Source organism: Anguilla rostrata, chromosome 17 (assembly GCF_018555375.3).
Source record: "Anguilla rostrata isolate EN2019 chromosome 17, ASM1855537v3, whole genome shotgun sequence".
NCBI classification, from domain to species: Eukaryota; Metazoa; Chordata; class Actinopteri; order Anguilliformes; family Anguillidae; genus Anguilla; species Anguilla rostrata.
In genome coordinates, this window is record NC_057949.1 from 15,592,427 (window position 1) to 15,613,250 (window position 20,824).

At 51.0% G+C, this 20,824-nt stretch overlaps 2 protein-coding genes across 6 annotated transcripts in view; both read right to left on the reverse strand.

The window, feature by feature from the left end:
• Nucleotides 1-3,559: 3,559 nt before the first annotated feature.
• LOC135243601 (ankyrin repeat and fibronectin type-III domain-containing protein 1-like) overlaps nt 3,560-20,824 on the reverse strand; it is a 155,165-nt gene continuing 137,900 nt past the window's right edge. For all 5 annotated transcript variants that reach the window (XM_064315551.1, XM_064315549.1, XM_064315550.1 and 2 more), the window contains 12 exons: nt 19,305-19,412; nt 16,560-16,659; nt 15,345-15,477; nt 15,128-15,247; nt 14,798-15,013; nt 11,945-12,111; nt 11,427-11,577; nt 11,162-11,330; nt 8,748-8,914; nt 7,959-8,181; nt 5,805-6,352; nt 3,560-5,281 (listed from right to left, as the gene is read on the reverse strand). In XM_064315551.1, coding sequence (XP_064171621.1) covers nt 5,000-5,281; nt 5,805-6,352; nt 7,959-8,181; nt 8,748-8,914; nt 11,162-11,330; nt 11,427-11,577; nt 11,945-12,111; nt 14,798-15,013; nt 15,128-15,247; nt 15,345-15,477; nt 16,560-16,659; nt 19,305-19,412 — 2,384 coding nt within the window. In that variant the 3' untranslated portion in view covers nt 3,560-4,999. The remainder of the gene's footprint in view (nt 5,282-5,804; nt 6,353-7,958; nt 8,182-8,747; nt 8,915-11,161; nt 11,331-11,426; nt 11,578-11,944; nt 12,112-14,797; nt 15,014-15,127; nt 15,248-15,344; nt 15,478-16,559; nt 16,660-19,304; nt 19,413-20,824) is intronic.
• LOC135243974 (serine/threonine-protein kinase fray2-like) lies at nt 18,276-19,300 on the reverse strand (the record flags this gene model as incomplete). The annotated part of the gene is made up of 1 exon (XM_064316134.1): nt 18,276-19,300. A coding segment is annotated over one exon (978 nt), but the record flags the coding sequence as incomplete, so codon positions are not given.

The window sequence follows — 20,824 nt, forward strand, 5'->3', positions numbered from 1 at the left end:
CAGCACTGTCTGTGCAGAGGGACCCAGCACTGCCTGTGCAGGGGGGACCCAGCACTGCTGCAGAGGACAGCTGCTGTGCAGAGGGACCCAGCACTGCCTGTGCAGAGGGGACCCTGTGCTGCCTGTGCAGAGGGGACCCAGCGCTGTCTGTGCAGAGGGGACCCTGTGCAGTGGGACCCAGCGCTGCCTATGCAGAGGGGACCCTGTGCTGTCTGTGCAGAGGGACCCAGCACAGCCTGTGCAGAGGGGACCCAGCACTGCCTGTACAGAGGGACCTAGCACTGCCTGTGCAGTGGGACACTGGGTCCTGCTCTTTGATGGCACCCAGAGGGGGATTCTGCAGGGATCAGGTCTCAGGCTTAGAATGCAAACCCCAGCGGGATCATATCTCTTATCAGGAGTTTACAAAAAGCCACCATAACAGGAACGTGTGGATCGGAGGGCTTGGCTAAGGGCCACTTCCTGGAAAGAGGTGGATCAGGTGATGGGATCACAGTTCCTGTGCTCAAGTAATATATCTGTATTTTAATCAGAACTCTTGCCTTCGTGCAGGGGTGCCCCCTCTCTGGAGAAATAAATATCTCCTTCTCTTTTTTAAATAAATAAAAAAAGCAACCAGCTTTCTGACCCTGCAGCTGGCCGCTGACATGTGCGATGACTCGAGGTGCGGAAGAGAATTATCTCCTTCAGATTTCTTTAACGAGCGTGAATCACCGCTTTCCGGAACGTTTTCTTTAAAAATATCTGGAGACGCGCCGGGGCCTAAAATTAGCACGGAGTCTTCCCGGAGTCTTCGGTTTAAAATTAGGCCATGTCACAATTCCAGGGCGATTCTTAAATTACTGTCACAAAGCGGTTAGGGGGGGGATTCTCTTAAAGCGGCCCGTGCGTTTTATCGGATCCCCGCTGAAAAACAGACGCCGCCCCTTTAAGAGCTCGGCTCGCCGTCCGCGGCGGTATGTACCCCGAGCAGCCCGCTCACCCGTAAAGAAAACAGACGGAAATATCACAACAAAAGATCATATGGAGAGACGTACCGCGAGATGAGATGGGGGGGGGGAGAGGGGGAATGTCAGGGGGGAGGGGGTGGTGGGGGGAGGGGTAAATGATGAATCAGCAAGTAACTTAATAGCTGCAAACACTGAACCTTGAGTTTCACCGACAAAGGAATTCAATTATTCTATCAGAGTTTAGGGGGGAAAACAGTGTGTTTGATTTGTTTATGAATATGATTGACAGCTCTGCTGCGTTTTCCCGAAGCAAACTGAGTGGAGGTCGTGCGCCCTGCTGGCCACCAGGGGGCAGGCTGTGAACTCAGGTGTGCCGTCTCCGCGGTCCGCTTCACCAGAGCGACTTTGGTCGCTCGCGACTTCGGCTTACGGAAAACACAGTGATTAAAACTGACTTTCGGATAAGCGGAGATTCTCATTGAGGTCGGTTGTAAAAACTGTACAGCTTGCACAACTGAGTGACAGTCTTTTCCGACATGTACAATTCATGCCATACCAAAGGGCAGGTTCTAAGAATGCAGATATTAAATCTTGGCTCCTCGTGCATCTGTTCTGTTTACTTCGCTAAGATTACACTTTGCTTTCCCTTAGCACTCACCCTTATGCTGACTAATTTGTGCAAACAGCTTGCTTTCTCCACGCTGTTTACACATTTGGGCATGTTTAACCGCTTCACTCTCGTTAAGTGCTGCTCTTAAAGGTAGAACGGCCATGCCCCTGTCTTAGGGGTTCAAACCCGCAAACCTTACGGCTTAATCCGGTTCAGTTCTGCTTAACTCGGGCAACTAATCCCTCTTTGGCTTTATTTTATTAAACGCGCAGGGGAGGGAGCCCGCACAAGCTCAGGATACGCAAAGACGAGTCCGGAAAGCTGCAACAGGGCCACCTTTCCGATAGTTATTCTCCAAGCACAGCGCGTTCCCAAAGGAAAGAGAGGGGAGAAAAACAAGCCTTTCGAGTTCAGCGCGAACGAGTAACCGTAACCCCCTCCTCCGTGTGAAGTCACCCGCGAAAGAAATCACAGAAAACGCCCGTGTCCCTTTAGAATGGCCATTTATTGTCCAATAAAATAAAAAAAAAGAATAATGAAATAAAATGACGTGACGTCTCCTCCAAGTGTGAGTTCCTTCGTTCAGCTTCATGGAGTTTCATTTCCCATGGCAACGCGGTCTGAGGGTGACACAAAAACCCGTCACACAGAACCAAGCTTAAGCGTACCTGCGGACATCTTATTCACCTGTCCTCCCAGGTGTGCGTTCCTGCGTCAGCCAATGGAGACAGCTGTGTAAAAAAAACCGCTCGGTTATGAGTTATGACTGATGATGTCACACCCCCCACCCCCGCCCCAGTCCCTTTGTTTTCCACCACTTTTTTAGTGTGCGTGGTTCTTTTTTTAGGTTGAAAAAAATAAAAATAAAACAATAAAAACTGTTTCACATGGCGGGAATAAAAGAACACTTATAAGCTCTAGCACGACAGTAAAACTAAAAAGACTTCTATTACAAAGACACGCTACAGTTCCTAAGACTTCGTCATGATATCGTATCTGTACAAGTAAACTCAAAAACATGGCACTGCGATCTGTTCACATCTGTGGGTAGAGAGGGGCCCTGGGCACAGAGGGGCCCCTGGGTAGAGAGGGGCCCCTGGGTAGAGATGGGCCCTGGGTTGAGAGGAGCCCTGGGCACAGAGGGACCCCTGGGTAGAGAGGGGGCCTGGGTAGAGATGGGCCCTGGGTAGAGAGGGGCCCTGGGTAGAGATGGGCCCTGGGTAGAGAGGGGCCCTGGGTAGAGATGGGCCCTGGGTAGAGATGGGCCCTGGGTAGAGAGGGGGCTCTGGGTAGAGAGGGTCTGGGTAGAGAGGGGCCCTGGGTGGAGAGGCTCTGGGTAGAGATGAGCCACTGGGTAGAGAGGGGCCCCTGGGTAGAGAAGCTGTGGGTAGAGAGGGGGCCCTGGGTGGGGAGGGGCCCCTGGGTGAGAGGGGGCCCTGGGTAGAGAGGGGCCCTGGGTAGAGAGGCTGTGGGTAGAGAGGGGCCCTGGGAGAGGTGGGGAGGGGGCCCTGGGTGGAGAGGGGCCCTGGGTAGAGAGGCTCTGGGTAGAGAGGGGGCCCTGGGTGGAGAGGGCCCCTGGGTAGAGAGGCTGGGGTAGAGAGGGGCCCTGGGTGGAGAGGGGCCCTGGGTGGAGAGGCTGTGGGTAGAGAGGGGGCCCTGGGTGGAGAGGGGCCCCTGGGTAGAGAGGCTGTGGGTAGAGAGGGGGCCCTGGGTGGAGAGGGGCCCCTGGGTAGAGAGGCTCTGGGTAGAGAGGGGCCCTGGGTGGAGGAGGGGCCCCTGGGTAGAGAGGCTGTGGGTAGAGAGGGGGCCCTGGGTGGAGAGGGGCCCCTGGGTAGAGAGGCTGTGGGTAGAGAGGGGGCCCTGGGTGGAGAGGGGCCCCTGGGTAGAGAGGGGCCTGGGTAGAGAGGGGCCCCTGGGTTGAGAGGGCCCCTGGGTAGAGAGGCTCTGGGTAGAGAGGGGGCCCTGGGTGAGAGGGGTGTAGAGAGGCTGGGTAAGAGGGGCCCTGGGTGGAGAGGGGCCCCTGGGTAGAGAGGCTCTGGGTAGAGAGGGGGCCCTGGGTGGAGAGGGGCCCCTGGGTAGAGAGGCTGTGGGTAGAGAGGGGGCCCTGGGTGGAGAGGGGCCCCTGGGTAGAGAGGCTGTGGGTAGAGAGGGGGCCCTGGGTGGAGAGGGGCCCCTGGGTAGAGAGGCTCTGGGTAGAGAGGGGGCCCTGGGTGGAGAGGGGCCCCTGGGTAGAGAGGCTGTGGGTAGAGAGGGGGCCCTGGGTGGAGAGGGGCCCCTGGGTAGAGAGGCTCTGGGTAGAGAGGGGGCCCTGGGTGGAGAGGGGCCCCTGGGTAGAGAGGGGGCCCTGGATTAGCTCATCACCACCACAAAAGCCGTGTGAATCGTCACCTCATGCAGCCTCTTTCACTGACTCACCAGTGAGAACGCACTGAAAACGGAAAGAAACTCAGAGAATCGTTTGCTTTGGCCACAGCGTGGGACACTGCTGATCAGCCCGGCAGGCTGCAATGTGCTGGAGCAGACTCATAAAGCAGTGAAATGTCACTCAGCTGGGGTTACCCTTCGCCCCCGCAGTCTCTTAAATATCACTCCTCGCCCTGCCAACTCTTCTGAAGACAGGCCTGAGGACTTCAAGTCATTACAGTACAACCTTCACAACCGTTCTCTGAGGATACACCGAGTGATGAGTCGGTGGATTCTCAAAAACAAGCCCTCTTTTGACTTCGGTTTTTTTACGGTTTCAAAGCGGTTGTCCCCTCTGCTGGCTCAGCCTGACGGCCCCGACGCTCTGCTACGCCTGGGTTGAACCGGGTAGCTGTTTTTTTTTGGAGGATCTGGCAGGAGGCAGCCCGACGCGGCATGCCGCAGTCTTCGCACACACTTCGATGAACACGAGCTGCCCGTAAATCTGAACACTGAGACACGCGGTCCAGAGGAGCCGCGCGGCATCTGTTCCGCTTGCTCTCCGACTGTGTCGCCGTCTGTTTTACGACTCGACGGCGTCCCGGCGAAATTCGCACAGTCGTCCCTGGGTCCTGCTCCGCGTAATCTGGAGGCGGTGCGACAGCAAAACCCTTCCCCCGTCACTGAGGGGAAAGTCACAAAGGTTCCGCTACCGCCAACGTCGGTGCGCTGCCCCCGGAGGAGGAGGACCTAAGGACCTAAGGGTCGAGTGGGGGTGGGGGGGTGCGTTATATACAAATCCTTTATACAGACTGCTTTTTTGTTTGCTTCTGTGATTCTGTATTGCTCTGAAATGGCACCTGTCCTTCTTGCAGTCACTCTGAACCGAAATACACCAGAATGCGTCAAGAAGGCAACGGCACGGACCTCCTGACAAACAAGCGAACGTCTCCGGCGACGCGGAGCGATCCGGAGGAGCGGAGAGCGGCGAGCCTGCGGGCGGGCGGGCGGGCCCAGGGGGGGCCCTGGGGGACGCTCAGACGGTGGTGGCGAGCCCGAAGCGCGGGCCCAGCGGGGGGCGCTCCCGGACGCACAGCCGGCCCCGCGCCCCGGGGCTCTGCAGGTCCAGGGGCCGGGCGTCGTCCCGCAGCCACTCCTCGCTGTCGTCCCGCACCAGCACCAGGCCGAAGGCCTCCAGCTGCTCCTTCCCGTACACGAAGCGCTCGGGGTTTCCCAGCAGCCTCTGGGACACCTCGTTCATCTCCTGCACCACCAGGCGCACCATCTCCCGGGCAGAGGTCTGGTGGGTCACCCGCAACTGAGAGAGAGAGAGAGGGTAAGTGAGAGAGAGGGTGAGAGAGTGTGAGGGAGTGAGAGAGAGAGAGACAGAGGGTAAGAGGGTGAGGGAGGGTGAGGAAGTGAGAGGGGAGGAGAGGAGAGGTGAGGGAGAGAGAGGGTGAGAGAGTATGAGGGAGTGAAAGGGGGAGAGAGAGAAAGAGATAGAGGGTGAGAGAGAAAAAGAGAAAGGAAGGGTGAGGGAGTGAGAGAGAGGGGGGAAGAGAGAGAGAAAGAGAGAGTGAGAGGGAGAGAAAGAGTGGTACAAATGGACCGTTAATGTGTTACTACACTCCTCTTAAAGTTGCCACTTTGCCAGGTTGTCATTCTTGATTAAAATGTAACATCTAAATAAGGGCGTTGATAACCCGCCAGGTTGCTCATGAGGAGAGCGGTTATGTGAGAGTCAGCCGTAACCCATTACGCTGAAGCAGGAAAGCGCGTGCACGTGAGCGGGTTCGAGGGTGCGAGACGGACGGAAGGTTCCGGGCGCGCGGGGCGCTGACCTTGACGCTGGTTTCGGTGGGCAGGCCCGTGCGGTACTGCGGGTAGACCTTGAGCGTGGCGTAGCAGGCCCCCTGGGCGGCGGCGGCGGAGACCAGGCGCGAGCCGCTGTCCTCGGAGAGCGAGCGGGCGGGGGGCGGGTGGTGGGGGGGCAGGAGGCGCGGGCCGGACCGGCGGGGGGACGGGGGGAGGTCCAGGCTGCCCGTGCGCACGCACCGGGCCTGCCGCCGCTCGGCGATGCGCAGGAGCTCGATCTGGCGGCTCGGCAGGACGAAGTCGCCGTCGGCCCGCTGCCGCTGCCGCTGGCCCGGCGGCTCGGCCGGCGGGGGGAGAGGGGGCGGCTCCGAGGTGCGCAGCACGTCCGGGGCGGGGCTCCTCAGGCACCGCACGCCCCGCCCCCCCGCCCCGGCCCCCGGGCGGAGGTAGCCCCCAGGCTCCGCCCCCGGGGAGCAGGGCGAGGCGGGGAGCAGGTCCAGCTCGCGGGGGCTCTGCGTGCGGCTGGAGTCGTAGTCGCTGTCGGTGGGGAGGAAGACGTCTTCGTCCGCCGAATCTGCGGAACACAACGCCGGTCGGGACTCAGCCAGGAGAGCTAGGGTTGGGTTTCTTAACGGATTCGATAACAGATTCAAAACAAACATTTCTTGACGAATTCCCGGTTCATGGAAATTTGGAACCGGCCCCAAATTGCCATGAACCAGGAATCCGTTAACAAATGTTTGTTTCGAATCCGCTTATCGAATCTTAAAAATCTCAGTGGCTTTCATGATGAGTGACATGCAAATAATTTTAATCAGCTGCCAGGACCTGCTGCGCCTACGTCTATGTTACGTAATGCGTATCCATCATCACTCCTGTGATAGGCTACGCCCCTACGATGAGGGAAAACAATCCGTTGCACTCTGTATAGTTAGTGTTAGCAGTCAGGAGATCATCGAGATTATAAAAATGTCTAAATGCTGTTGCATGGTGGGCTGTACAAATAACCAGAGCCAGGAACCCCAAATTTTAGTTTTTTGTCCTCCCATGCAAGAAGACTGAGCCAACCAGGAGAAAAAAGTGGATTCAGGCCATTAGACGTGAGGGGAAAGCTCGGACCAGTGTGCTGGTCCCTCAGGCGAAAGCCAGACAACTCTGGAATCCTGAATCCAGCCGCATATTTGTTGTGAATTAGCCATTTTGTTCCGGTAAGTACTCTGTAACTAGCTTTGGATAAGAGGCTGTTTTTTTAGGATGTGATGTCACACATAACTGCATAGCTAGCTAGCAACGCTACATATCACATAATATCCTAAAAAGTTTTTTTTAAATTGTGATAACTTACCTGCTTTTAACTACGATGCTTTTAACTAACGTTATTAGCTATGCTAAACATAGCTGCTTTTAACTAAGGTTAACATAATAACCTTAGTTAAAAGCAAGTTTTTGCACAGAAGGACATAAAACTTCCGATTTAGGTTCTTGTCCTTGTTTATCATACAGCCCACCACACAACAAACTTTCAGCATTTTTATAGTCTTGATAATCCACCAACTTTTAATAACTCTATGGAGCGCAATAGGTTGTTTTCCCCCATCGCGAACAAGGCCTTCATCTAAACTAAAATGACTACTTACTTTTCATGGCAGCCTAAATCTGCTGACAATAAAAGTGGTTTTTCATACAACACATGATGGTTTCTTTTCATACTAAGAAATATGACAAGAATTGATAAGAACGGATTCAATCTGAATTTGATAAGCAGAATAGGAACGTTGCGCGGAATCAATAAAATCTAACCGATACACAACCCTAAACAAAGCCCAGCCACATACTGGCAGAGTGATGGACTTTCACTTACAAACGATTCCATATACCTCCCACATTCCTGGAGGATACACGGAAGTGAAGTCAAATGCTGATCTGCTGCTGTGCATTATGGGATGATTCCACATTACAGCTCACACAAACCCCCAAACCACAACCTTCCAGCTACACTGCAAATAGTTCCAGGCCAATATTAAACTTCTTAAACGAGAAAATATTTTAGGGACATACTCGCAACTTGATAAAATCATGAGAAAACAATGTTTTCAGGATTTTGTGTAAGCTAATATAACTTATGCTCTTTGGTCTGCGGGGGGAGTGGGGCGGGGGAGGGGTCGGGGGAATCTGCTCACCGTAGTTTTGTTTGCGGCTGACCTCGGGGGAGGGGAGGGGCGAGGGGAGGGGGGAGGGGAGGAAGTCCATCAGCGAGGAGAGGGAGGGGCGCGGGAGAGGAGCCACATCATGGGAGAAGTCTATGATCCAGCTGAGCGAGGCGCCCCCTGCAGGCTGTTTGTAGCGAGCGTGCTGCAGAGCGTCCATGATCCAGCGGACCTCCCGCCACGCTTCCTCCATTTGCTGAGGGCACAGCGGTCACCAAGGAAACCAGAGCATCCATCACCAAATATTTCAGTTTCCATTGGGTGTTGACGGTGTCAATAATCACATTCATTTTATCATTCATTTTCTTCCATATCCAGCAAAAATAATACACATTTTTAATCATATTTAACCACCAAAATGTCACATTTTCCAACAGGTTTAATTATTAAATATACTCATATATTTCAGTCAACAATAGACGTTTAAGCCAAGCGGCTTTTGACATTCAAATATTTACATCTTTCTTACATTTAACAAATATTTAAGATAATAATGTAAGGTAAATGTTTGAAAGATTTAAGCAAATATTTCATAAATTTCTATCTGTGTTTTTGAATACCTGACAGTGTGTGCATGAATAAGTTATTAAATGTTTCAGAAATTTAGCACATATTTTATGAATTTAATAAATATTTCATGCAATTAGTAACTGTTAAGTTTTTTCAAAGTTTCCTTAATTTACTACAGACTGAAGTAAGGACAGGGAAGACAGCATATGTCACTGGGGGGTGGAGTTTCTACGGATGACTGACAGGCCTCACCTGCATGTGCTGCTGGACCTGCTGGTGTTTCTGTTTGGCCGTCGCCACCTCGGCTTCGGAGAAGGCCTCTCGCAAGGTCTGCTGGGATAGCAGCGACTCCAGCTCCAGCAGGGCGGACACGCGGCAGTACTGCGCCATGAAGCTCTGGTGGTAGGCCTGGAAATGAACTGGCAGAGAGAGAGAAAGCCCCTGTCAGCCAATCACAGAGCAGGAGTGGGAGTGGCTCTATGGAGAAAGTCCCGCCCTGTCAGCCAATCACAGAGCAGGAGTGGGAGTTGCTCTATGGAGAAAGTCCCGCCCTGTCAGCCAATCACAGAGCAGGAGTGGAAGTGGCTCTATGGAGAAAGTCCTGCCCTATCAGCCAGTCACAGAGCAGGAGTGGAAGTGGCTCTATGGAGAAAGTCCCGCCCTGTCAGCCAATCACAGAGCAGGAGTGGGAGTGGCTCTATGGAGAAAGCCCCTATCAGCCAGTCACAGAGCAGGAGTGGGAGTGGCTCTATGGAGAAAGCCCCGCCCTAACATTTATCCTTGATTTAGACTACACATTAACATTTATCCTTGATTTAGACTACACATTAACATTTATCCTTGATTTAGACTACACATTAACATTTATCCTTGATTTAGACTACACATTAACATTTATCCTTGATTTAGACTACAAATGAACATTTATCCTTGATTTAGACTACAAATGAACATTTATCCTTGATTTAGACTACACATTAACATTTATCCTTGATTTAGACTAAAAATGAACATTTATCCTTGATTTACACTACACATTAACATTTATCCTTGATTTAGACTACAAATGAACATTTATCCTTGATTTAGACTACAAATGAACATTTATCCTTGATTTAGACTAACAATTACAAGCAAGGATTCCTGTAAATCAGCATTTGCCCTGTGTTTCACAAGTGTTACACTTTTCCTTCAAAACACTTGTGAAGTTAGGACGGAGTGTGGCGCAGTGGGTAAGGAACTGCGCTTGTAACCGAAAGGTCGTAGGTATGAATCCCGGGTAAGGACACTGCTGTTGTACCCTTGAGCAAGGTACTTAACCTGCATTGCTTCAGTATATATCCAGCTGTATAAATGGATACAATGTAAAGTGCTAAGTAAAAGTTGTGTAAGTCGCTCTGGATAAGAGCGTCTGCTAAATGCCTGTAATGTATGTAATGTATAATGTAAGTTCAGTTCAGATCATCAAGACTAACCCACCAAACGGAGCTTGTGAAGAAAAAAAGTGCTACGTTTGCATTTACTTCAAAGTCAAAATTAAGCGCAAATGTTGATTGAATACAGGCCAAATGTGTTGATGTTTTAATCTCCAAAACACTTCAGTATTTTCCACCAGCGTGACAAAAGCATGAGAAAGCATCCCCGGCGTGCAGAGGAGAGAATTTCACAGCGGGTTCGAGGAGGAGGAGAGAAGCAGGTCTATAAAAAAAAAACGGTAAACACGCTCTCTCGGGCTTGTGAAAACAGCGCAGGGATAAAACCGAACGTCGGACGCCTGAACGCGGTAATTACCGAGCGGTTTGGCGGAAAATAAAACGCATAGCGGCAGTCAACCTACAGCGAGATCAGAGGCAGCTACTGACAGCTCACTGCCCACTCAGCTAATGGGTTCTACATGGCTCTCCGAGAAGCAAGATTTCTGCTTTCAAAAACGCCGAGATCAAACAGAGTCTTAAACCTACCGCCGCGCTCACCCGACAAGCACAGGGTGTGACTGGCTGCCTCAAATCCACCCCCGTCAACCAAGCTCCGACACCAGATGCTCTCTGTCGGAGCTCCAGCTCAGAGTGGAAATGCACTAGCGGTTTTGTTCCTCTTTAGGTTCTGTCCCCCTTGTCTTAGAAGACCTCAAAATCCACCCCTGTCCCAAAGAAGATCTTCTCCGCACCCTTCGATGCCTTCGTTCTCGAGAAGGTCTTTGGTAAGATCGTAAATCCGCACGTACATCAGGACTGCGACAGGTGTCATACTGGACAAATGTCGTTTTGTTCCTGTTTACAGCTCCAGCGGATTATGTAAATACAGCCATATCTGGTGTGTCACGAGTGTCTTTGTGCTTGTTTGACAGTTCGTGTGTGACGCACTGTATCCCTAAAGGCCAGTACAGATCAATGATTTGCAACGAGACGAAACGGTTTTAGAATGTTGCAGAGAAAACTGCAGCGGTGGGAACTGGTTAGTTGCAGGGCGCCTGAAGCCGTTGCCTAGAGGTCTCAAAAGACCCACCTTGTCAAATCGCCAAGTGCAGTTTTAGAACGTTTACAATCAGACGTCTTGGAATTTTGCAAGTTGCATCCAGTCTCGTTGCAAAGTGAATCATTGATCGGAACTGGCCTTAAGAGGACAGATACTGAAGTAGTACAGACGTGTTGATTGGCGGGTCTTACCCAGCTCGAAGATCTGCAGAGGGAGGGTGAGGAAGCCAGGGCGGGGGGAGAAGGGGCTATTCTGTCCCGGGGCAGTGCACACATCTTCCGAAGGGGGCAGCAGGAGCAGGAAGCAGACCCTGTCGCCGAACTCCAGCACCTCCTGGCTGTAGATCCGAAAGTCCTGAGCCTAGGAGAGAGAGAGAGAGAGAGGAGGAGGAGTAAGAGATGAATGGGTAACCACGGCAACCTGAATCAGGCCCGTGGTGATGCCCTGTTTCCTGACCTGGCTGGGGGGGATGTTGAGTTGGGCCACGAGCTCCCAGCATGCCCTGCGCAGGTCCTGCAGGAAGTGATGCACGGCGCTCTGGATGTCCTGGTCCATCTCTAAGGACTCCTCCAGACAGCTAAGGGCCTGAAGCCACTGCCACTCCTCCCTAAAACACAAACATAAACACTGTCACACACAAGCATACACACAAACAGACACACCATCACACACAAACATACACATAAACATACACACCGTCACACACAAACATACACACAAATATACACAGCACCACACACAAGCATACACACAAACATAAACACTCTCACACACAAGCATACACGCAAATATACAAACCATCACACACAAACATACACGCAAACATACACACCATCACACATAAACATACACACCATCACACACAAACATACACACCATGACACACAAACATACACACCATCACACACAAACATACACACCATCACACACAAACATGCACACCCCCCCCCCCCCCCAGGGCCTCTGTTTCCTACCTGGAAACATTACTGTTGTCACGGACTTTGACATGGCAGAGCATGTTGGGCAGTTTCTGCGGCACGAGGACTCGTATCTGATCCACGGAGCTGCAGAGCTTCAGGTAGCCCAGGTACAGCCCCGGGGGAAGGATATTCCTGCTGCACCGATGGTACGACAGCTTCTCCTGAAACAACGTAAGGTCGTCATTAAAGTTCCTCTTTCAACTTTCCTCGTTTATAATTTTGTATGCAAGGCACAATGAGCATTATATTTGCAGTACGTTCTGTTGTGAAACATTATGAACTCATTTTCGAGGGCACAAAATGGACGGGCCCCATTTTCTGTTGGCACAGAATGAAGTTTCGGAGAGGGTGCTGATGTCCAAGTCGCGTTCGTCAGTGCCACTGCGACAGCAAAACGGATACAGACTCATCTCTTTTTGATGAGCACCAGTGGCTTGTGCCATTGTGTTCCAACTTCCTTGACGTCCCAAGAATTCAGCCCGATGTTTTTAATAACGCAAATTTATCATATTTTTTAATCCACTAATTCTTATGAACAAAACAGGCCCATTTCCTCAAAACCAGCATCGGGGTATCAGATTACGGAGTCTATATCTTATAAATGAGAGGGTTTACCATTATTTGGCATCTACAAAAAACACAAACCACAAACTAAACAAAGCCAGAACGCAAAACGGGATATTTTCTGAGGTCTAATGTTACTTATATGGAATCGTCGTCATAACATTCACACCACACATTAGTTTAAAATTTGGTACATGAAAACACAGCTTTGTATTCATGAAACATGAGAGAATGTTAGCCAAGAATATTGCAGCATATCATTTCAGTTGGCAAGTAAAAACCTGAGAATATGATTAAAATACTGACAGATTACAATGGGATACTTACAGCTACAGGCTGTGCTTCCGCGTATGTGTGCATGCACATCTGTATGTGTGTGTGTGTATGTGTGTACGTGTGTGTGCGTGCGTGTGTGCGTGTTCTCACTGTATGCACCTGTGAAACACTGTCATGTGATTTTAAAAAGGCTTTTTCCATTCTTTTCGGTCCAAAGGCAAATGGCCCTTAGATGTACAGTGATCCGCAGTGTCCTTATCTGGACAGAGCCCGCGAGCTTCCTGCCGCGTCTAGCTTCTGTAGCGAAACTGCAGCAGCGCGCCTGGGCCGAAGGTCTCCAGCGATTTCTCGTTTTTTCCTTTTAAAACGGCCCTTTCGCTGACGGGTGCGTTCGCCGTTCTGCGGCCCCTGAAGCCAGCGAGACGGATTGGCGGGCCTCCGCGGGCCCCCGAACGCGTCCGTCAGCGGCCCGGCCGCCATCTCGCCGCGCCGCGCCGCCAAACAGAAAACAGGAGGCGGCTCTCCGAGGAACAGAACGCACGCCAAGGGCCGGAGGTTTTTTGGCGGGGAGATGATGGACGCTTCCTCGCAGAACTGTCAGTTTTAGTCAAACTTAAAAACAACGAGATGAGGGAGAGCAGACAGTGGAAACAGAGAGTGGGAGTGGAGCGTTGGAAAGATAAGGCAGGGAACAGTTATGAAAACATTTAGAGCTGAGTGTTAAGGCGATGAGTTTGAGAACAGTTCTAAAAACATTTAGAGCTGAGTGTTACGCTGATGAGTTCGAGAACAGTTATAAAAACACTTAGATTTGAGTGTTAAGGTGATGAGTTTAAGAACAGTTCTAAAAACATTTAGAGCTGAGTGTTAAGGCGATGAGTTTAAGAACAGTTATAAAAACATTTAGAGCTGAGTGTTACGCTGATTAGTTTAAGAACAGTTATAAAAACAGCTGGGAACTGAGTATTATGATGATGAGTCTGAGAAGTTACAAGTACAGCAAAGAGCTGAATATTACGGTGATGTGTAAAGATGCATTCATAAATACAGATAGCTGGGTATTACAGTGATGACTCAGGGTGTAGGGACACACACACAGATAGCTGGGTATTACAGCGATGACTCAGGGTGTAGGGACACACACACAGATAGCTGGGTATTACAGCGATGACTCAGGGTGTAGGGACACACACACAGATAGCTGGGTATTACAGCGATGACTCAGGGTGTAGGGACACACACACAGATAGCTGGGTATTACAGCGATGACTCAGGGTGTAGGGACACACACACAGATAGCTGGGTATTACAGCGATGACTCAGGGTGTAGGGACACACACACAGATAGCTGGGTATTACAGCGATGACTCAGGGTGTAGGGACACACACACAGATAGCTGGGTATTACAGTGATGACTCAGGGTGTAGGGACACACACACAGATAGCTGGGTATTACAGCGATGACTCAGGGTGTAGGGACACACACAGATAGGTGGGTGTTATGGAGGTAACTCTGGGTGCAGTCACACACACAGAGCTGGGTGTTATGGTGATGAGTCAGAGTGCAGTCACACACAGATAGCTGGGTGTTATGGAGGTAACTCTGGGTGCAGTCACACACACAAAGAGCTGGGTGTTATGGTGATGAGTCAGAGTGCAGTCACACACAGATAGCTGGGTCTTATGGAGGTGACCCATAGTATAGTCACACACACAGATAGCTTGGTGTTATGGTGATGAGTCAGAGTGCAGTCACACACACACACAGCTGGGTGTTATGGTGATGAGTCAGAGTGCAGTCACACACACACACAGCTGGGTCTTATGGAGGTGAGTCAGAGTGCAGTCACACATACAGATAGCTGGGTCTTATGGAGGTGAGTCAGAGTGCAGTCACACATACAGATAGCTGGGTCTTATGGAGGTGACTCAGGTTATAGTCACACACAGATAGCCGAGTGTTACGCAGGTGACTGAGGACACGGCGAACCTCGACCAGGACCCACCTGAAGCGTGGCGAGCAGCATGTCCAGGGCGGTGGGCTCCTCGGAGGAGGAGACGGACCGGCGCTGGTGCTGCAGCTTGCCGAGCGGCGTCCAGCGCATGCCGTCGGGGCAGGGCCCGGAGCTGAGGTCCAGCAGCGTCACCAGCAGCACGTTCCCGTGCTTGTCTTTGATGGGCTCGTAGTGCACCCGGCCCAGGTCCTGCGTTCCCAGCATGCTCTGGATGGACAGACCCGCGCGCCAGCAGGAGGGTTACGGGACACAAGGCAACGGGAGCGCGCCGAGAACGGACGTCGCGGCAACGTCGCGGCAATGCCATGGCAACGCAATTACCTGGAGCTGGGACGCTGCCTGCAGCATTTTGAGGTGCGTCTGCAGGCTGCAGGTGCAGGAGGACTGTGAGGGGCCGAGCAGCTGGAGCAGCCAAGGGATCTCCTCCCACAGGTAGGACACCTGGAGAGGGAGGAGAGGAGACACGCCCTCTGTCACCGGGACCGTCCTGCACTCAAGGTTGGGGAGAAGGCGACGCTCGCCAATAAGGCCCACAAACCTTGGTGAACCACAGGAAGTCCTGCATCAGGGAGCTGGAGTACGAGTCCTCGATCTCCACGATCGGGATCTGGTCCTCAGAAGTCACAAAGATCTTGTCCTCTCGGTAGAATACGGAGGCCAGGTACAGGCCCCTGCTCAAAAGAAAGCAGAAGAACTCTGGGATAGTCTTTGGGCCGGTGGATTCATGTCTTCTACTCCAGGGTATAATCAGGATGTCTAAATTCCGTGTTCAGTCTGAGGTTACAAAGCATTCCTTGCATCTTAAAAGGCTAAATGGAAATAGCTTGTTGGAAATGAGAATTTTGCCACCATTTTGTGAAGTGAGCAGGAGAGCTGAGCAATGCAACAGCCAGCGGTGTTGCTTTTGCAACAGAGTGGTGTGCCCTGAGATTCTGTAAATTTGGAAAGTGTGCAACGGAAGGAAAAAGGTTGGGAAACGCTGCCATGGGCGATGCGCTGTTCAAGCCCCACTTGTTGGCCGTTAGTGTGGGACGGAGCAGTTGTGACATCACATGCTTTGGAGGAGAGGGCATGCTTGTCTTTCGCCCTGCCCAATCAAAAGAAGGGAGCATGTGAGGTGTGTTGCCGGCCGAACGTAAAAATGCAACGCCTGTAGAAATGACATGAAAGGAATTTAATACAAATGCCCAACGTTCTGCTTGCTCCTTTTCGAACGTGGCAAAATCTCGCCTTCCCAGCCCCAGAAGGCGAATAAAAAGAGCATGTGGAGCAGAGCAGAGCAGCTCACCCTGCCTGGTGAAAATAATGTTCACCGGGAGGAATAAAACATAAAAACTATCAGAGGAAAAGTTTATAAATTTCCTGTTGAGGGGATCTCTCTGGTCTGATCCCCGTCTGAGCGATCCTAATCATATTTCGGCATGTGCGCTGAGAAACACCCTGTGGTCTGACCGTTAAAGGAGGGAAAGGAAAACCACTGCTGCCAGACGACACGGTTGGCTTGCGGGAGGGCAGGGGCGTGGGAGTGGGGGGGGGAGGGGGGGTGTCAGGGGTGGTCCTGGGGCCGGACCGAACTGATCTTCAAGGCCTCAGAACCGCTGAGTCATCAGCGAGGACACCACAGCGCATTCTCCACCTCTCCTTCCGATAATCACACCGCAGACAGAGGATTCGCCGCAGGCCACGAACAGAGGCACAGACAGAATAACCCGGGAAAGCCGCGAACGAAACAAACCGAACAGAAATGTTTTACCGCTTCAGGTTTTTCACGAACTTGCTGCCGGGCTGGAAGAGGTGTCGCAGGCTTTTGGAAACGGAGTGCTTTCTGACGTGCGGCTGCGCTTTGCATGGCTCTGGAGGCAAACAGAAAATCGCACTTACACTTAACACTTAACTTAACACTTAACACTTAACACAACACAAAACACGTAACACTTAACACAAAACACTTAACACTTAACACAAAACACTTAACACAAAATTAAACGTGCATTCATTCTGACAGTGAAAATATACATTTTAAATTTTGTAAAGAAAATCCATGCCTCCTGTTTTCAACTGCAGAACTTCTGAACCGCACATCAGTGGTGTATTAAGTACGGAACAGTACCTCAACTGCTTCATATCAGCAGTTCAGATAGGAAAAATACCAGCTTTGTACATCACTCTGGGTAAGGTATCGGCTGAACAAATAGTGTCATTTACCATGACTGCAATCAGACAAGAATCGTTTTTTTCAGTTATAATGAATGTGCAGTTCCTGCCAGGCACTTAGCCCGCTGTGGAGTACAGACACATCAGACACATCAGCGTGAAGGTGATTGTGATGGCCTTTTACAGAACGAGGCGGTGAGGGCTTCATGTACACCCCTCAATTACCTAGCCACCCACCATCGCCCCACATGTGCACACAGACAGACACGCACACACACGCATACGCACACGCACACACACGCATACGCACACGCACACGCACACACTCAAACGCACACACACACACACACTCACACGCACACACACACACACTCACACGCACACACACACACACACACTCACACGCACACACACACACTCACACGCACACACACACACACAGTCACACACGCACACGCACAAACACGCGCGCGCATACGCACACACACACACACAGTCACACACGCACACGCACAAACACGCGCGCGCATACGCACACACACACGCACACACACACACGCACACACACACGCACACTCACACGCACACACACACACACAGTCACACACGCACACACACACACAGTCACACACGCACACACACAGGCACACGCACATGCACACGCACACGCACATGCACACGCACACGCACACACACACTCACACGCACACACACACACACACAGGATTCTCAGCACACATCCATATAAAGCATGCTAATATACACTGTAAGCCTGGGTCTTGTCTATAATTAAACAATTAAAGTGCCAATAACTCATTATTTTATGTTTAAGAGGAAATTGCTCTCATTACTAAATCAAATTAAGTGGTCTGCAATCAATCAGGTAAAATAATTAGTGTAATAATTATGTTAGGAAGAGATTACTCAATATAATAAGTTCCTGCAGGGCTAGAAACCTACATTTCAAACCGGCTTCTGATTGGTGCGTGAGGAGTTACCGCTAACTGAACGCTATGGAAATTAAATTAGTTGAGCTTGTAATGACAGGAATATTACTGTACTATGAGCAGGACTTCATACACTGTATACAGCATGCTCTTGTAGATTTACAACAATTGTGTGAATTCTTTATGGCTGATGAAATATTACAGCAATCATCATTTACTGTAATTCAGAATACTTTAATCTTGAAAATGGACCAATCAGCTTTATATCTGCACATTCGAGTTTGTATATTTGCACACTGTGGGCTGATGTTTGAGGTTTTCTCTATCGAACATCAGCTGAGCTACTTATTCTTCATTACATACTCTTCCTTTTCCATCACCTCTAATGTCCCTGCTAAAGTTCCTAGTGGCCACATTAATGCCCTGTCTCATTAATATCTGTGCTAATGTGCCGATTAATGTCCTCACTGGCATCCCTGCTAATATCCCTGCTAATGACCTCACTAGCATCCCTGCTAATGTCCCTGTTAGCCTCCTCACTAGCATCCTGGCTAATGTCCCTGTTAGCCTCCTCACTAGCATCCCTGCTAATGTCCCTGTTAGCAACCTCACTAGCATCCCTGCTAATGTCCCTGTTAGCAACCTCACTAGCATCCCTGCTAATGTCCCTGTTAGCCTCCTCACTAGCATCCCTGCTAATGTCCTTGTTAGCAACCTCACTAGCATCCCTGCTAATGTCCCTGTTAGCAACCTCACTAGCATCCCTGCTAATGTCCCTGTTAGCCTCCTCACTAGCATCGCTGCTAATGTCCCTGTTAGCAAACTCACTAGCATCCCTGCTAATGTCCCTGTTAGCCTCCTCACTAGCATCCCTGCTAATGTCCCTGTTGGCCTCCTGACTAGCATCCCTGCTAAGGTTCCTCTTAGCATCCTCAATAGTATCCCTGCTAATGTCCCTGTTAGGCTCCTCACTAGCATCCCTGCTAATGTCCCTGTTAGCAGACTCACTAGCATCCCTGCTAATGTCCCTGTTAGCCTCCTCACTAGCATCCCTTCGAAGGTTCCTCTTAGCCTCCTCACTAGCATCTCTGCTAATGTCCCTGTTAGCAAACTCACTAGCATCCCTGCTAATGTCCCTGTTAGGCTCCTCACTAGCATCCCTGCTAATGTCCCTGTTAGCCTCCTCACTAGCATCCCTTCTAAGGTTCCTCCTAGCCTCCTCACTAGCATCGCTGCTAATGTCCCTGTTAGCAAACTCACTAGCATCCCTGCTAAGGTTCCTCTTAGCATCCTCACTAGCATCCCTGCTAATGTCCCTGCTAGTGACCTCACTAGCATCCCTGCTAATGTCCCTGCTACTGACTGTTAGCAGTGCGTCAGATGGCGGCTCCTCTCACCGTGGCAGGCGCAGTGCTGGTGTGCCTCCTTGATCTGGCCCAGAAGCTGGTCCAGCACCTCCTTCTGGCCCCTCAGCCGCGGCAAGCGCCTCTCGATGTCCCGCCAGCCTGCGGACGCACAAGAGCGGAGTGACCCCTGCTCCTCCGCCACGAAGCAAGCGTCGCACGGGGCAACGCGCGGTGCAGACACAGGCTGTCGCGAGCCGTCTGTTACATAAGCCCGGCTGGGCAGGGCTGCCCCTTTAAACAGGAGCAGTTATAAAACGAAATGTAATTGTTCTGCTCTGGAACACCGTGGACATAAACAAGGACACAGATTGACAGCCGAGCCCACACACCGGGAAGATGAACTCCCACAGCGAAAGGGGAGAGCGGACGTTGATGCAGAGATAATTCCACGTTGATAAGACGCAGGGCCTACTTGTTTTCCCAGGCTGACACAGGGAGAGTTTACACACACCGCTTCTTCTAGTCCTGACAGCACAACCAGGCTTTTTAAAGCCTGTACTCTGCTTATAAGGACATTACTGTCTTACTGTTGTTCACAGACATGAGGGTATTTCAAGCACTGCAGAAACACACAGACACACACATGCACACACAGACACACACTCACGCACGCACACACACATATATTCACACACGCACGCAGAGATGCACACGCACACACATGCGCGCACGCACACACATCCACACACACTCACACATACACACACACACACGCACAGACATTCAGTCACACACACACACCATTGAAGACTGCTATCCACCATGGCCCAATCCTGGCTTCCTTCCTTCATCATTGGAGCGGCAGACTCAGGGTCAGTGACATATGTCATTATAATGATGTCCTGTGCATGTCAGGCGCCCACACGCTCCACCGAGCCCCTGGGGTAATTACACACTCTCACTCCCTCTCCTGGAACGAGCTCGTTTAAGCTAATGGGCCGAGTCGATAGGCTAAACGCCGGGACAAATGCTAATTAACTTACTTGAAAGGCAAATTCAATAACGGCATCGCCGTGGCAATTTGCTGCACGGCGGCTTGCTATACTGCACCGGCTTAGCCCCATCTTTAAAAAAGCAATGAGATATCGTTAAACTAACGGGAGTTCGGACTGAGTGTCCCCAATTGGCTGTTGCTACGTAGGGTAGGTTACCGCATCGATCACGCCGCACACAGGAATATGAGAACTAGCACGCGTTACTCCACCAGACACGCTCATCAAATCTCAGATGCTGATTATGTTCTTCTCTCCACTTCCAATGCCTGCTATTTATTCTACCGCTAATCCACTTACTGTGATTATCTCGGTTCCCTTTCAAGCTTCGTTTAAAATAATGAGGGACAGTTTTTTTTCACTGGTTGTGTATAAATGCAGTGAATATGGCTGTCTTTCTCTGGGCTCTCGACTTGTTTTGTGCAATTGTGCGCACACACACACACACACACACACACGCACGCACATGCGCACACATACACACTGACGGGCGCACAAACACACATACACACACACGCA